Source organism: Colossoma macropomum, unplaced genomic scaffold, assembly GCF_904425465.1.
Source record: "Colossoma macropomum unplaced genomic scaffold, Colossoma_macropomum, whole genome shotgun sequence".
In the NCBI taxonomy this organism is placed as follows: domain Eukaryota; kingdom Metazoa; phylum Chordata; class Actinopteri; order Characiformes; family Serrasalmidae; genus Colossoma; species Colossoma macropomum.
Genome location: NW_023496051.1, coordinates 2851279 through 2868603, shown reverse-complemented (window position 1 = coordinate 2868603; position 17325 = coordinate 2851279). Strand labels below are relative to the sequence as shown.

General features: G+C 42.5%; 1 protein-coding gene across 1 annotated transcript; it reads right to left on the bottom strand.

The window, feature by feature from the left end:
- Positions 1–895: 895 nt before the first annotated feature.
- On the bottom strand, positions 896–10219 carry mcrip2 (MAPK regulated corepressor interacting protein 2). The gene is made up of 5 exons (XM_036565128.1): positions 9699–10219; positions 9472–9541; positions 7492–7625; positions 5566–5667; positions 896–1461 (listed from the first exon to the last, which is right to left on the bottom strand). Exons 1-5 carry the CDS (start codon positions 9751–9753, stop codon positions 1391–1393), a joined length of 432 nt encoding a protein of 143 aa, XP_036421021.1. The 5' UTR covers positions 9754–10219; the 3' UTR covers positions 896–1390.
- Between the last annotated feature and the right edge of the window lie 7106 nt (positions 10220–17325).

The window sequence follows — 17325 nt, the reverse complement described above, 5'->3', positions numbered from 1 at the left end:
TGCTAAAGGGACTGTGGGAGCACACACTCGATGAGCAGCCTAAGAGCGACCATATGGAAGATACTTTTGGATGAGCTGCCTTAGAGAAACTATGGAAGAGCCTTCTGGATGAGCTGCCTGAGAGGCACTACAGAAGAGCCCTCTCGATGAGCTGCGTGAAATGGGCTATAGGAGACTACTCTGGATCAGCTGTGTGAAAAGGACCATACAGAAGAAGAGCCCCCTGGATGACTGCATGAAATGGACTATATAGAAGAGGCTTCTAAATGAGCTGTATAAGAAAGATGAGGTGGTGAGTAAAGTTAGAGAGAGTGTGAGTCAGTAATAGATACCGATAGGAATAAGAGCGGTGCATTTGGAGTTGTTCTTCGCTCTTTGTACCCCAAGGGCAGTGTTTTTCAATCCTGGACCAAAAGCACCCCTGCACTGCACATTTTATGGTCTAAGACATTCATTCAAACCTCATAAAGCAGCGGTACGAAAGAGCAGGATTAGGAAACACACTCTAATGCATGTGATTCAGCACATTGGTTAAATATCAGTCCCTTTATGAGCTGAATGGAGAACAGTGCACAGGGGTGTGGTGCTGCAGCAGTGGGACTGAAGTTATCTGCTGTGCCTGTAGTTTATGATGAGTCATGAAGAGCTAGAAATTAACTCAGGGTTTCAGACAAGCCTCCTTGTTTGGTGCATTTTTATACCTCATTGTTTAAACAGTTTTAAAATGTCAAAATATTAATTAAACCAAGTGAAGTTAATGTTTAAATAATGGAATTAAAAGATTAATTTCCTAAAGCACTAACTACCCTTTTTTTTTTTTTTTAAATATTTCCCAGTATTACAAACTGCAACTCCTTTGTGATTTGACCTAAAAGAAGGCACTCAGCACACCAAGTCTTGAAAAACAATTTACTGTTTTTAATGATCATTTTTTCATTTTTTATGCAAAGACCAGCCAAGAAAAAAACGGACGTCTCGTTTTCGGCACGCTGTTAGAAAGAACCAAAAGCGGAAGAAAATCTCGGATCATCCTCTCTTTCTGAGTTGTCTGTCGGTGTGTGTGTGTGTGTGTGTGTGTGTGTGTGTGTGTGTGTGTGTGTGTGTGTGTGTGTATGGGTAAGAGAGACTGGCCAGCCAGGCAGAGGCAGGACAACCAAAGAAGAAAGGGCACATATCTAACATTGAGTTCAGATTGAAGCCTTTCTCTGCTTCTCTCTGTGTAGTGCAGTCTGGCCTCGTGAACTCTGAGCACAGTGTCCTGTGGTGGCGGTAGAGAGCTCAGCTTAGTTCACCTGGTAGGTCAACCTGAGCCCCCCCCACACACACCCCACTGCCCCACCTCAGTCCAGCACCCACGACCCTCCCCCGCTGCACCCCTGTCCTGCAGCTGTCACGACAGATTGGCGATGTTGGCCAGGAAGCGTTGAGCCCACCACTCCTCCAGATCAATAGGCACAAAGTCTGCAGAGAGAAACTCATTATTAATAAGAATAACAAACAAACGTTGTCAGCTACTAGTTACTGTGCAGTTACTGTACACTAGTTATCATCATACATGTAGTTCAGTGGTCCAGATATGCTGACAAGAAGTACTAATGGACAACACTGAGTGCGTATTCATGCACTCAATAATCCGATTTCTGCAGTTATCCGATTATTCAAAGGATCATGTAAACACCATACTCCGATCTAGAAATCCGATAAAGAGGCTGGATTTTAGCTCAGTATCAGATTTCTCAGTGCATGTAAACTCTTACTCTGATTTCTTTCGGATTTCTCAGTCTGCGCATGTGCGAGATCAGACGGTGGACGTCATGATACGCAGCGAAACACGTTTGGAGCTGCACTGAAACCACACACGAAATGAAAGTATTTAAATATTCTTCATCTTCTTAGATGATGCATGTTCTTATTTTCAGGTAAAGTGACTCGATGTTTAAAAAAAAAAATTTGTTATGTTACGTTTGTCACGTACGTTGTGTTAGTGTGTGTTGCGCTAGTCTGAGTGGATCAGACACAGCAGTGCTGCTGGAGTTTTTAAACACCTCAGTGTCACTGCTGGACTGAGAATAGTCCACCAACCAAAAATATCCAGCCAACAGCGTCCTGTGACCACTGATGAAGGACTAGAGGATGACCAACACAAACTGTGCAGCAGCAGATGAGCTATCGTCTCTGACTTTACATCTACAAGGTGGACTACAAGGGGGCTAACAAAGTATGCAGAGAAACAGATGGACTACAGTCTGTAACTGTAGAACTACAAAGTGCACCTATATAGTAAGTGGAGCTGATAAAATGGACAATGAGCGTAGAAACAAGGAGGTGGTCATAATGTTATGCCTGATCGGTGTAAGTCTATATGGCGACTGTCATAAGAAAACCTTGCATCTCCAAAACTGACTTTATAAGCCAGTCTCTCAATCACAGCTTCCTTTCAAAGTTAAAGATAAAAGCAGCACGCAGGGAATACAGGGTATAAGTCAGAGAAGGTTAACGTGAAATCTAACGGCATTCGAAAGCCATGTTTTGAAACCTGATCGGGCCTCGGCTGCTACAGAAAGTCCTTGCTGTGGTGGAGCCCGAGAGCACAGCTGTCATTCTGGCAGTTGCAGATTTACACTTGGACCATGCCACAGCCTCAGGGCCAAGGGGAAGTGTTTCAGTAGCACCAGGTGGGGGAGCAGCAGGGAGGGTGTGGTGACATTCTACAGCTGTTCAGCAACCACAGTTATGTGATGCACAGACTAGGGCTGCACAATACAACACTGCTTGAGCATGATCAGCAAAAGCCTTCACAGTACTGATACCGCAGTGTATGATCTGCAAATGAGCCTCTGACCAAATCGCTCAATGTTTTGTTGCACAATTGATCGATGACAGATGTTCTTTGGTTGAATCGAGGCATTCATGTGAGCCAATACAAAACTTTGTTCTAAATGATGGAGGCCAACGTCACATCAAGAGGTTAATTATGCATTTTTTAATATTTTCCACATTGTGGAGCCCTAACCAGAACATTGTCTCAAATCCCCCTCTAAATGCACCCTTTTCTTTGCTCCTTAGAATCCAGCTCCAGCTTTAACCCAACATTTGAGTGTGTCTGAACACGAAAATCACACCCCTAATATACAGTAGGTTAATTGGATCCCCTGCTGTGCAGTAACAGTGGACACTAATTGGACCACTATAAAGGATCAGAGATGGTATAGATCTCCGAAATTGGAGTAATATAGGAAAGTGGGTGTAAATACGTAATATATAAATAAGATATTTGCCTTAATAGAGACAGTTATCAGTTATTAAGTGTGGTTGTAGTACAGTCTTATGGTGTTTCTCCACTGTGCAGTACAATACAATTACAAATCTGAAACCAAAACTATCCGTACCATGCTGGAGTACGTGTGTCCCTTTCCTAGCGCACAACAGAAGCATGAAAGTAAGTGGAGTTCTCTTTAGCTTGTGTGGTCACATGATTTCTCACGCAAATCTATCCTTAGTAACAACTTAGGAGCTTCAAGTTCTGGTTTACCATTGGCTTACTGTTTGGTTTATTTTAGTCACAGCCAGCAATCCTGACTAACCGTTTTCTTTTTTTGTTTGTTTCTTAAAGGGGTCGTCTGACTCCAGTGACACCACATGACGATTTTGTGTGTTTGACCAATCAGTGGTTTGTACCATCACTAGCTCCACACACAGGTTCCGGCTCTGCATGCTTCATACCCCAATAAAAGGCTGTCTAAATTCAGCAGGTGTACTCAGGTTTGGTACAGTTTACTTCTGACCAGACCAAATTGCGCTGCCCAGTGCAAAAACTCCTTTATAAAACATCGTTCTGGTCCTAAAATCTGATTGGCTGAGCTGCGTTCAAAGCCGTTGTAAAATCCAGGGTGTATCACGGCTATGACGCCTCACAGTGACTGAACTCTGTATCATTGCACCACGGCACAAAAAACGCTTCTGCTGTTAAAGGATTAATCTTTGACTCTAATGCTGGTCACACAGAGCACCAAGTGAACTGATGAAGTAAGAACCCGGTTTTGTTTTAAACTGAGTGGCTGAAAACTTATTTTCTTATCTAGAACTGGGCTGGTCAGCTAACAGGCTAGAAGACAGCAAACATGCTAAACAACTCCAACTTTAATATCACAGGCTTGAATTAAAGCACTCACAATATGATTCACTGTAAAACGGCACTATAAAAGTCTAAAGAATGAACCTGAATGTCTCACACACTTCAAATGTCCGTGTTTCAGTCAGAAGTCGCGTCAAACCCAGGCTGAGTCCCAAACGGCTCCGTACTCCCTAGCTAAATAGTGAGCTGTGTAACATTAAGTTTGGAAATTTTATCTTCTGCTGTCTGATACTGCACTGCCTGTCGAGTATGAATGTGTATGAACCCCAAATGACCATTTTTAGCAATATGGATTGTTGGGTTGCAGGAGTCAGTATTTAAATGCCTATGTAGTGCACTATGTAGGCAGCAGGGAGCCGTTTGAGATTCAGCCCCTGCATGAGAAAAGTGGCAGAAGACTCACGGTGGTGATTTGGTGACCAAAAAGTACTTATAAACTATGCATTAAACAGTGCTGTGTTATCATATGTTTACTGTTATATGATTTTTTTTTTTTTTTAAATCATGAAATGTCTGCAGTTTACAGTGATGGAACTACATTTCTTGGCAGAATACTGATGTTGATTATTATTAATAATAACTTAAATAATTATCTAAAACCCTTTATAATAATATATTTTATGTTGGCCGCCGTTTAATGAAAGCAATAAGCCACTCGAGGCAGTGTGTTACTGCGGTTTTAATCACAGCGAAGGGAGTTTTACTCCGCTTCGCATCATGCCTAACAACACCCTTCCCCGTGATAAAAATCACAGTAACCCACGGCCTCTGGTAGCTTATTGCTTTACTAGGATAGTGACTAGCTGTTGGTGGTATAAGAGTCTATTTACAAAGTACTGTACTGCAGTAGTTCTGTATAATGTAACTCCTATAGAACATTATGCTGTGTTCACATGTTGAAAATACCTCACTGGTAAGTGAGAGTGGATGATTATCAGATGAAAACTAAGCAGTGTCGATTACTCGTTTAAGGTAAAATAGTCAAGAGGATCCTCTACTTATCTTTTTTTTGTTTAATATCAGGTGACTTGGACTTCAACAATAACACATTTGGTATTCATCCACTTAGTGCTGCGGTCAGCAGAACAGAACATGCTGTGGGTGGAATTTTCCGTCACAGCTTCCTTGAGAACCACAGAATATTTAGTTTGCTGTCATCCCTCTACCACCAGCATGTAAATTCAGCTTAGGTTTATGTAATCCAGTGACCGCTTGCAACATACGCTGTTAACAGTATAAGACTATACGGCGACTGTCATAAGAAAACCTCACATCTCCAAAACTGACTTCATAAGCGATTTGGGGAAGTTCTATTAATGTAACAACTTCAAACTTCTCATAAAACGTTCACACAGTGCAGCGGGACGTAAAGTGACGGATGCACCTTTATAACATGAGTGGCATAAGACCGCATGTATTTAGTGACTCACTCTTCATGCTGGGGTTAGGACTCCTCTCGGCATACTGCACTGGGCCTTTCCCGTTCTCCGGCTGGGCTCCGTCCCCAAGCTTTTGCTCCACCTCCTGCCAAGCTGCAAACACACACACAGTTTCTCAACATTAGTAAACAACACTGTAGGAACTGAAGCTGGATTAATTGGTTAATTAAGCCAAAATGCTTCCAAGTGACTCATTTCAGCGCTAACGAAGACAAAGCCATAAGTTTGCTTGTTAACCTCTGAATCCCAGCTTCGTAGACAAGACCTGTCAAGACTTAAGTACTTCGTAGACCCCTCCAGACCCGCCAGTGCGTGCTAATCAGATAAACAAGAAGACACCTCTGTAGGAAAGGCTACTTAGCTTGGCACTTAACCAGAGATTACTTGTGGACAGCAGGTGACCTCAAAGCGCTTACAGTTTTCAGTTTTGACAGTCTAGCTTAGTGGGGAGTGAGAAACAGCTTAGCGGGACTGCTGCTGTCTACTGAATGGAAGATCTGAGACCTAAAATCATTTCCATTTAATAGCTAAACAATGTATTCAAATGCAAAACAAGGGTGGGTTGTGATCTGACTGGCCTTGCGAGCTAAGCAGGCTAGATTGCATGTGTAGTTGCATCAGCCATTAGGAGGGGTCTTGCCTGAAGAAGGGCAGTTTCACCGAGATAAGAGCTTTGGGCTTTTTTTTCCCCCTTTTAAACATGTTGTGTTGGCTTTATGTATGTTTGTGTACTGAAAGTGGCAACTGGTGAAACAGCTGTGTGAAACCTGCTGTACCTTGTTGCAATGAACTGAATAGAATACTAACATCACTGTTTGCCAAATGCATGACCAAAACAAAATGGGTTAACAGTTCATGTTATTGAATAAAACTTAGGCTTTTTAACTGTTTAATATACACTCTCTTGCTTTAGTTCCACAAAATGGACCCTGTAAGTTATTATTTCTAAACTGTGGCTTATCTTTTACAGCATGCAAATGACCTTAACCCCTACCGAGTGAAAGCAATTCGTGGAAAAACCATGACCCTGTGAGCAGCCTGGCTAAAATTAATCTTTCTCTGGCATTGTAAGTGTCACGGACAGAGCTCCTGTCCCTGCCTTTGCCCTTCTCTTGGAGTCTGATGATGGCCAGGCTGAGATATATGCACAGCACAGGCTTTGTACACAACACTGTAAGACACCCAAGAGCACCACATGTCCTATAGTTTGTAGACATGAGCTCATCAAAAGGCTTCTTCTGAAATTAAGGGTATTAATAGGACATTGGTCCCCTTATCACTCTTGTAACAATAGTGGAACCCTTTTTGGTGCTAGATAGAACCATCTACAACACATTCTCTATCAATCTGAAGAACAATTTCACGATGCAAAGGACATTTAATCATGCAGAGGGTTCTTGGTTCTACATAGAACCATTTTCTTGATTAAAGAACCCTTGAAGAACCATAAATTTAAGAGTGCTGCTGTAATAGCCTCCAATCTTCTGAGAAAGCTTTACACTAGAGGGTGGAACATTGCTGTGAGGATTTGATTGCATTCCAGCACTAGTGAGGTCAGGTAGTGATATTGGATGACTAGCTCTGGATCCACTCTGACTCCGCAGCCCAATGCTGGGGGGCTTTATACACCTCTAGCCCATGCTTGGCATTGGGCTTGGTAGCCTTAGGCCTACGTGCAGCTGCTCCCAGAGCTGAACAGCTGAATAACTTCTGACTTCTGTTTTCTTGGTTTAATTTAAAAGAAGGAGATCAGTTCATTCAGTTATTTGGACCCAGTCCCATTTATTGGCAATGCTTTTCTAGGGATTATACAAGCTGTGCATACGAAATCGCTTAAATTTCGCTTAATTTACCAATTAGAGAGGTGTCCACAAACTTTTGGACACACAGTGTACACAATAACTAAACCTCTCTCACCTTCATACACAAATCTGACATTTTCCTCGTGTGCTGGAGTGAAGCCTTCGGCTGTGCTGTCCTCTTTCGGCGAGGTCGATCTGTGGTAGCGCTTTCCGTTCAGGCGCTGGAAGACGATTTTAGGCGCCGGCGAACTAAAAGCAACAACATTAAAATTAAAAAACACAACATTTTTAATGAGGAAAAGAAAAGGAGGTCAAGGTGGCCGGTTTTAAAATGATAGGGAATTCAGAATTCATGCATAATAAAATGGTCAGGATGTAAACAAAGTGATTTAGAATGGATGTGAAAAGGACCATTTTAGAGAAACCTAGCCACTAATTGTCCGCAGTGGTGGTGATAGGAACCAGACATCTGAAGAGTTTAATTCCTCTAAACGTTACGCCACAGAAAAAGTTATTACACAATATCATTACCAATAGTTTTGGGATTTTTGAGATGAGGTTTTTACCTAAAACATTTTTAACACCACCACCAGCGAACCTACACATGTCTGAGTTTTTATATGTAATGTTTATGCTGGTAAAATAGTCATAAAAATTAAAAAAAAAAAAAAATGTTACTGGGGACTATTTTGCCTCACAACACCCTTCATGAACGCCTCTGTCCATGCATAAATTAAAATAGATTTTAAGCCAAAATCTTTATCACTAAATGTCATGTAATCGTTTTCTGTGAGGGAGCTTTTAGAGGTGGACGTCTGGTTCCTATCACCCGCACTGTGAACAGTTCTGACTTTGTAAATTTCTCCAAAACGGAGTATCTCACACCAAACCATCCTGAATGACTCCGTTTACATCTCAACCCATAAATTATATACAATTCTTGAAAAATATCCGGAATTCCCCTTTAAGACCCTCGGTGAGCGGCGCTACGCTAGAGAAACGCCAGTCAGGGTCGTCAGCACTGCGCATGCGTCTGCTGTTGTAACTTCCCTACACAATGTCGTCTCTGTGGAGACTGGCAGGCAGCGTGTTATGAAATTGTGCTGTTATCCTTCATAATGTTGACCAAAATACGGCCAGCATGCTACATTTACATACGTATAAACACTTAACGTTATATTAACTGGACCAAAAGCTCCGGAGCTTCAGACTAGCTTACAGCTCTGTGCAGCTCCCTGAGAGAGACTGTGTCCTTGCTCTTACACGACAAGCCTCTTTTCAAAGATTTGCTTTTCATCTTCATTAAATCTTCGAGTTTTGTCGAAAATGAACAAGCAGGTCAAACATTCACCACAGGTTGGACGCGCCGGTGCCAAGCGGACGTACTGAGCATGCGCAAAGCACTAGTCTAGCGTAGTAACTCAGCATATCAAACGTTTTATTGCATTTTTTTTAATGTTGATTCAGTACAAAGTCAGGCTAGTGTTACTACCTACCGCCTGATAAGGCAATTTAAGCTATCAGAATGTCATAATTATGCTTTTAACGCCGGTAACCGTTTCTGATAAGGAGATTCAGGCTATCACAATATCATCCCAGTAGTTTTAATACTGGTAGCACAGCCTAAATAACCTGATCAGGCAGTCATGATATCCCACGTGGTGTTTTGTGCAGATCAGGAAAACAGGCGATCCGGTAGGACGCTTGCACAAGCTAGGTTAGCACACCGGACAGCTCACACGCTCCGCGCACATGCGTAGCACTGACTGACAAGGTCAAACCCAGACTAAAACAAACGGCCTGACAAAAACTTTACACAACCGGCTGGAGTTAAGGTTCCTCGGCTCTGCAGCGGCCCGAGGCCGAGCTCGCTTTGGCTAAAGTCGCTGAGGCTTGTTTTCAGAGCTGGCCTGCAGCGTTTAAAGGTTTAAAGGACGTTTAGCCCACATGGAGCTGAAGGCACGAGCTGAACTCGTACTTTCCCCGTTCCACCTTAAATGGTGCAGCAGCTAGGTTATCTACGTTAAGGTGGAACGGGGAGAACTGGCGAATAGGAAGCCTCGGTCTGCCTCAGCCTCGAGTCGGATTTACTCACTTTGAGTCCAGCCAGTGGCTCTGTTTGTGCTTCAAGTCGTTGGCTTTGCTGTCGATCTGCTGCGTGGGGCCTGAAAGACATACACAATGCACGCATAAGCAGCTGCTTGGAAGTCATGTCCAGGTTATTAAGCTATAGGTGTAAAGGTGTTGTGCTGCTAATGAGTCCTAGGCTTACATATATACATGTACAGTGATGTGATGGCATTTCTAATGCAAAACCAGTACCTGTCCTCCGTTGTGTGACTAGTTTGCTGGGACCTCTGGTTATTGTGTACATCATGTGAGAGCAGGTCGGTTCCCTCCGGAGCCCCAGGTGTGTGTTCACCGTCCACACGAGGTTTGCGGACAGTGTCCGTGTGTGTGTGTGGGATCAGCAGATCAGCAGACACTTTCAGACGCAGTGAAACGGCTTTGGCCGAGCAGACAGGCTTATGTTGTTGGTCCTGGGTCAGCCGAGTGTCCGTCCGCTCCTCCGTTAAGTTACTTAACGCTTCAGCGCAGCGCCTTTTCCTTCCAGCGGTCCCTCCTGCAGCTCCAGCTCTGCACCCCCCAAAGATCAGCCAGCAGGCGCCCGAGCGTTCACCGTTACCGAGCCGTAGGACGGAGAAAAAGGGGGGGTCACTCGGGGTGAGGAGGGGGAAGGTGTTAAGTATCCTCGTACCAATGTTAAACTGAAGGACACCGCTCGGTCTGTAGGACTCCAGGTGACCCTGTTTATGTCACGCCGCTCAGCGCCAAGCCCCGCCCCCTCTGCGACGTCACCACACGCCCCCAACAAACCACTCTTTAACCCGTTCATGCCTCTAGCCTGAGCTTTAAAGGGGCGCTCCACCAATTTTTCGAATTTCTGCATAATAAAATGACGTAAACAGAGTCATTCAGGATGGTTTGGTGTGAGATACTTCGTTTTAGAGAAACTTGCAGAGGCAGAATTGTTCACAGTGGTGGTGATGGGAACCAGACGTCCACCTCTAAAAGCTCACAGCAAGTTATTACATGAAATATATATATATATATATATATATATATATATATATATATATATATATATATATATATGTCAGATATATGCTGCCTCATGTCTGACACACTTTTGTGATAAAGTTTTGGCTTAAAATGTATTTTAACCCGTTCATGGCGGCAGAGGGGTGTTGTGAGGCAAAATAGTCCCCGAAGAAAACTTGTTTTTCCAGATTTCCCCACTATCTTACCATCATCAACAACACATATAAAACTCAGAAGAACATGTAGGTCCACTGGTGGTTCTGGATAGTAAATAAAATGGCTATATTTGTGTTGTAGACATTGTGGTTCCGATCACCACCACTAAAGAAATCGGGGTCTGTAAGTTTCTCTACAATGAACCACTTCACCACTCTGAGCGAGTCTGTTCAAGGACTGAATTATTCAGAAAATCTGAAACATTGTTGGAATTCCCCTTCGCCCGCATGTTCTTCAAACCTGAGCACATATCTGAGTTGATCAAACCTTCTGGCCTTAACACTTTATTTACTAGTAATTTGGTCACATGGTACTACTGACTTTGAGATTCGGAATAACAGTATGAAAATGACATATAATAAAAAAAAACATTCAAATGGCTCCAACTACATGATTAAACCAAGCAGGACAGGTTCGGTGGCAGCTTTTCTTACCATACTTAATGTAGTACATGAAGTTAAGAAGGAGCTGGAGAAAAAAAACAAATAACATTTAAATGATGATACACTGATCAGGCATAACATTATGTCCACCTCCTTGTTTCTACGCTCATTGTCCATTTTATCAGCTCCACTTACTATATAGGTGCACTTTGTAGTTCTACAGTTACAGACTGTAGTCCATCTGTTTCTCTGCATACTTTGTTAGCCCCCTTTTACCCTGTTCTTCAGTGGTCAGGACCCCCATGGACCCTCACAGAGCAGGTACTATTTGGGTGGTGGATCATTCTCAGCACTGCAGTAACACTGATGTGGTTGTGGTGTGTTAGGGTGTGTTGTGCTGGTACGAGTGGATCAGACACAACAGTGCTGCTGGAGTTTTTAAACACTGTGTCCACTCACTGTCCACTCTATTAGACACTCCTACCTTGTAAGTCCACCTTGTAGATGTAAAGTCAGAGATGATAGCTCATCTGGTGCTGCACAGTTTGTGTTGGTCATCCTCTAGTCCTTCATCAGTGGTCACAGGATGCTGCCCACAGGACACTGTTGGCTGGATATTTTTGGTTGGTGGACTATTCTCAGTCCAGCAGTGACACTGAGGTGTTTAAAAACTCCAGCAGCACTGCTGTGTCTGATCCACTCGTACCAGCACAACACATTCCAACACACCACCACCACGTCAGTGTTACTGCAGTGCTGAGAATGATCCACCACCCAAATAGTACCTGCTCTGTGAGGGTCCATGGGGGTCCTGACCACTGAAGAACAGGGTAAAACAAAGTATGCAGAGAAACAGATGGACTACAGTCTGTAACTGTAGAACTACAAAGTGCACCTATATAGTAAGTGGAGCTGATAAAATGGACAATGAGCGTAGAAACAAGGAGGTGGTCATAATGTTATGCCTGATTGGTGTAAATGTGAGTAAAATGTATTACTCTTCAAAATGCAACACTGTTTTCAGGTAACTGGAAAAGTCCAAAGCTAGGGTTGTCCAACAGGAGCTCTCCTCCTAATGGACAGTTCAGACATTTGGTCTCTTATTGAGAAATGCTGCTTTGTAAAATACCTCCCTGATCTGTGGAAAGGTTTCACTATCAGTAAATGTTCTGTTGTGTACAAACTGAATGCTGAGGTTGTACTTTAGACTGTTTTAATCTGTGTAACTAGGCCACTGTAGTGAATAAGAGTAAAGAGCAGCAGGGCGGTGGAGGCGACCAGTGTGGTTTTTTACTTGATGTTATTGCAAATTCTCAAAAGAGAATTTGATATTCCTTTTTTTATACATGTATAGAACCCTGTGCAGATGCAACCACTGAGGTTATGACTTTAGACAGTTTAATAATCCTAAATCTGCCTCGTGTGCGATTCTAGTATTACGCAATACACGTCCACTCGTATAAACTGATGAACGAGCGTGCGCACCCTCAGCCTGCGTAAATGCAACACAGCCGCGGAGGCATGAAGCGGATCAGGCAGGCTTAACGGTGTGAGTGGGTTCGGTCTGCTCAAATGTGGGCCAAAGTGGACAAACCCACTCACAGCCACACACCTGCTTGACTCAGTCAGGGCAGAAATGAGGGAAGGAAAGTGAAAATGTGAATCTGATGCAACTGTTGCATCACCATGTCACATGTCACTCCCTCCTGTTTACAACAGGGAAACAATGCAGTTATTCAACACCGTTTATTCTGTCAAACACATTCAGAGAAATTGCATTCCGTGGTGAATATTTCATTCAGGTCCAGTTTAAAAAATGTGCATTTAGTTCTTTTACTCACTGTGTGTGTAAAGCTTCTGGTCCTACACACTTCCACACTGCAGAAGCTGACTTTCCACACAGACTGAGTCTAGTCTCACTCACTCCATTACTAATAGGGATTCTCCAAATCCCTTTAGAGTTAGATCTACACTCAATCTGTGTCTGAAAAACAACCATAGGATGTCAGGAAAAAGAAAACCTGTCCTTTTTTACAAAAAGGATTTTCCAAATGCACCCAGATTATCATCTGAGACTGAAAGGCCCAATCCCATTTCACCCCTCGCCCCAACCACTTCGCCCTACCCCTCTGTTTTGCATGTTCATGTCTAGGGGTAGGGTGTCCCTTATGATGTTGAGAAAGAGGGGTAGGGCGAAGTGTTGGGGCTACATGGCCCTCCAAACGGAGGTTTTTCAGACACTCCAAACAGAGTGTTATGAGGAAAGAAAAATGGCAAGATGGCTGAACAAGAGACCAAAGAAACCCACAGTATAAAGTATTTTCTCAAAAAATGACGATAACCACTGTATTATCTTAGTTTAATGTTGTTTCAGTGTATTATGGTCTTTTTCTTCATAACAAGCATAAAAAATCGCTACTAATATGCTAATGTCTCAGTAGCTAGCTAACTTTCCCGTTCCACCTTAAATGGTGCAGAAGTTCTGGAGCATGAGGCGCCAGAATGTAACTGCTGCACCATTTAAGGAACGGGAGAATTCAAACAAGCAGTTGGTGAATATCTGACTTCAGCTTCATATCACTGAAGAATTAGGGGTGGGCGATAAATAATTGTCCCCCTCTTTGAAGGCATATGATGCCCTAAATGTAACTAAAGCCCAGCAGTGAGGAGCTGAACTTTACCCTCCTCTGCCGTCACTGCAGACTGGCAGGGTCGCCTACAGAGCAGCGCTAGTAGCTGTTAATGAAGAGATGCTGTTTTTATTTGAGGGTCCCATTTCATAGAGGAAGATTTCAACCACCACCCCTGTAACTCAGTTCCAAGGGGTTAGGGTGACACTCGAAAACAAGGGGTAGAGGTAAAAATGAGAAATGGGACTGGGCCAAAGTGTTCTTGCTTAAGTTAAAGGTGAATTCCACTGATTATTCAAAAGTTTTCCATAATTCAGTGGTTACAATATACGCCAAGACATTCAGAGCGATTTAATGTGAAATAATTCATTTGTAGAGAAACTTACAGATTTTCTTTACAGTGGTGCTGATAAGGAACCAGGGGTCCCAATGCCTACAATGCAAATATAGCCATTTTATTTACCACCCAAAGCCACCAGTGAACCTTTGTCACAAAACTACCGTAAAACAGTGCCTCAGACATCAGCCATTGTATTCATAACCATTGCATGTAATAACTGTTATGTGAGGGAGCTTATAGAGGTGGACGTCTGGTTCCTATCACCACCACTGTGAATAATTCTGACTCTGCAAGTTTCTCTGGAACAAAGCGTTTCACACCAAACCGCTCCGTGAATGACTTTGTCAACATGTTAACCACTTAATCATGCATACATTTTGCAAAATGGGTGGGGTTTCCCTTTAAAGTGAAGGATTTTGCAATCAAGGTAATCTATTAAAGAGCCTGGAGATAGCACTCACTTTAAAGTCCAAAGCAAAAGCTGCTGATTCACACGGCCTGGCAGCTGACCCGGGTTATAGTCTGAGAGTGTAATGTTGTTGCGGTTAGTCCAGTCTGATAACGAGGGTCAGGACTGATTTATTTAGCCGTAACTCGCCCAGCCCTGCTGCAGGAGGAGCACCCAGTCAGCGCAGCTCATTGAGGTTTTTAGAATAGATATCGGGGCCTAGTGTGTTTGGATTAGAGCTTGAAATAAACTGTAGTATGGCAGATTTCCAGGAGTAGGTGCATGTTCTTTCAAGCACAACCAGCCATGGCCGTTTTCTAAGATCATAACAGTGTGAGTGGTTTCATGGATTTCTTATTAGAACACAAGTACATTAATAAGAATACAGTATTGACGGAATTACTACCAAATATAGAAAAACAATACCGAATTTCAGTAGTTTAAATAGTTAGCCTTTACTACCAATGAGTTGATAAGCATGCTGGTTCCATAATCTAGACTGGTGATTGGCTGTCTAACTCACATTTACTTCTGGTTTAAAGGGGAATCCTACCAACTTTTGAACATTTCTGCATAATGAAGTTGTTAAGATGTAAACAAAGTCATTCAGCGTGGTTTGATATGAAATGCTCTGTTCTAGAGAAACTTACCAAGTCAGAATTGATCACAGTGGTGGTGATAGGAACCACAAGTTCCTATCCACGAGTGCGTTTACATGCACTCAATAATCCGATCATAATCAGATTTCTGCAGTTATCTGGTCATGAAATAGTAGACTCCAATTTCTTAGATCGGAGTAAGGTCTAGAAATCAGATAAAGAGAGCTTTTAGTTCAGTAGTTGGATTCCTCACTGCATGTGAACTCTTACTCTGATTTCTTTCGGTTTTCTCAGTCTGCACGTGTGCGAAAACAGACGGCAGTCCCGGAAAAACACAAGCAATATTGCCGAGAGACGGCAGCAAAACACTTTTGGAATGATGCTGAAACCAAATAAATGCTTGACGAAATGAAGGATTTAAATTTTCTTCTGGAAATCTTCTAGACGATGCATTGTTCTATTATAGTGCTTCGCCAAGGTTTTGGGTAATTTTTTAACATCTGTTCGTGGAGGAGTGGTACACACAGGGCAAGGTGAAATTTGTCGCCAAAGAAAACAGATTTCTTTCAGATTTACCACTTTTTTACCTTCATCAACATTATATATAAAAACTCAGAAGACTTGTGTACATTTTGGATAGTAAGTAAACAGCTGTATTTGCATTGTAGACATTGAAACCCCAATTTCACCTCACTCTCAATTACACTGTTTATCTCACACTGATTGAATTACACAGAAACTTTTAAATATTAGGTAGTATCCCCCTTTTAGCCACGCCTACTTTTGTCATTTTAAAGACGTATTGAATGAATTATAGTATGGGAATCGTGAAGTCAAGGTAGCAGTATTAGTATAAATAACTATACTCAGCCCTAGTAATAACAATGTAGTACCACTAACAGTATCTAGATTAACTGTATACACGTTCACAAAGACAAATGTCATGATCTCTTTTGATAGTTTAGTCATGAGTTAGTAATTTTTTTTGGGCAACTCTAGTTTTAATAGTGAAAAATCGAAAAAGATCACAAAAAAGCTTCACCTTAGAACCAGAACTACATTCAAAAATTAGAAAAGTAATGAAATTTGCTTTGCTTTTCGTTCTTCTGAACTCATTTCCTTTTTCTGGAAAAAGCACTATGTAAAATAAGGGAATTCAAAGGGAATTTATTCAGATGCAACTGACAAAATTGCCTTAATTAACCTTAATGAACTAAACCCATAAACAGTTGCTTACCTGAGTCAGTATATACAGTACATTTGAACACAAGTAGTAAGTATAAATGACTAATTTCACATGAACCGTTATATTCAAATATAATTTAGCCTTTGTTAGTGCATGCAAACACCACAGACACCCCAGCACCATCGCTCAGAGAAATCCGAAATAAAGAGCATTTGGAAGAGCGCGCTAACCGTCCAACTTGGCAAATATGACTGAGTGGCTGTTGTGATGCTTGGAAAGGAGGGGAAAGAGCAGGGCCCTGTTTAAACTCTTTTTATAACTCGCCCTTGCCCACTTTGACTCACCGCTTGGACGTGGGTCACACTTTCGTTACACAAGTGTCCCCTCGCTGCAGAAGGTAGTGAGGAGCAGATTATTTGCACTCGGCATGTTAGCTTTAGTGAGCTAATCACCTAGCTGTGCAAACCTTTCCCTGTAAAAAGTTTTTTGGGAAGTTTGAGCATAACATACATAACATTTGTGGGTTATTGCTGTGTCTGGCTATAAACCTGGTGCCTTTCCTTTTATTGTTGGTAGACTTGTAGCCTGCTAACTAGCCAGTTAGCTGAGCAATGTGATGAAGCTGTATCAAGTACAAGAGATGGAGGCTACGTTCACATTACCAGACTGAAGTGGCACAAATCAGATTTTTTGCCCTAATGTGACTCAGATCTGATGTTTTCAGGGCTGTGTGGACACAAATCTGATCTTTTCAAATCCGACCTGATCCACTTTCATATGTGGTCCTAGATCGGATACGTATCCGATTCGTGGCCTCGACACCTTAATGTGACGCTCAGATCCGAATTCATGTGCTTTTTCTCCACTGCGCGTGACCATCATTCAGCGTTACCATGGCAGCAGCGCTGAACAGAAGTTAAAGCCTGTAAACGGTGGAAAAGCAGCTCATCTCACCTTTTTCTCCTTCATCTCGCTCTAATAATGAAGCTGAGAGCTGATCAGTTAATTATCTTCTCAGCGAAGCTCGTTCTGCTCGTTAGTTTGT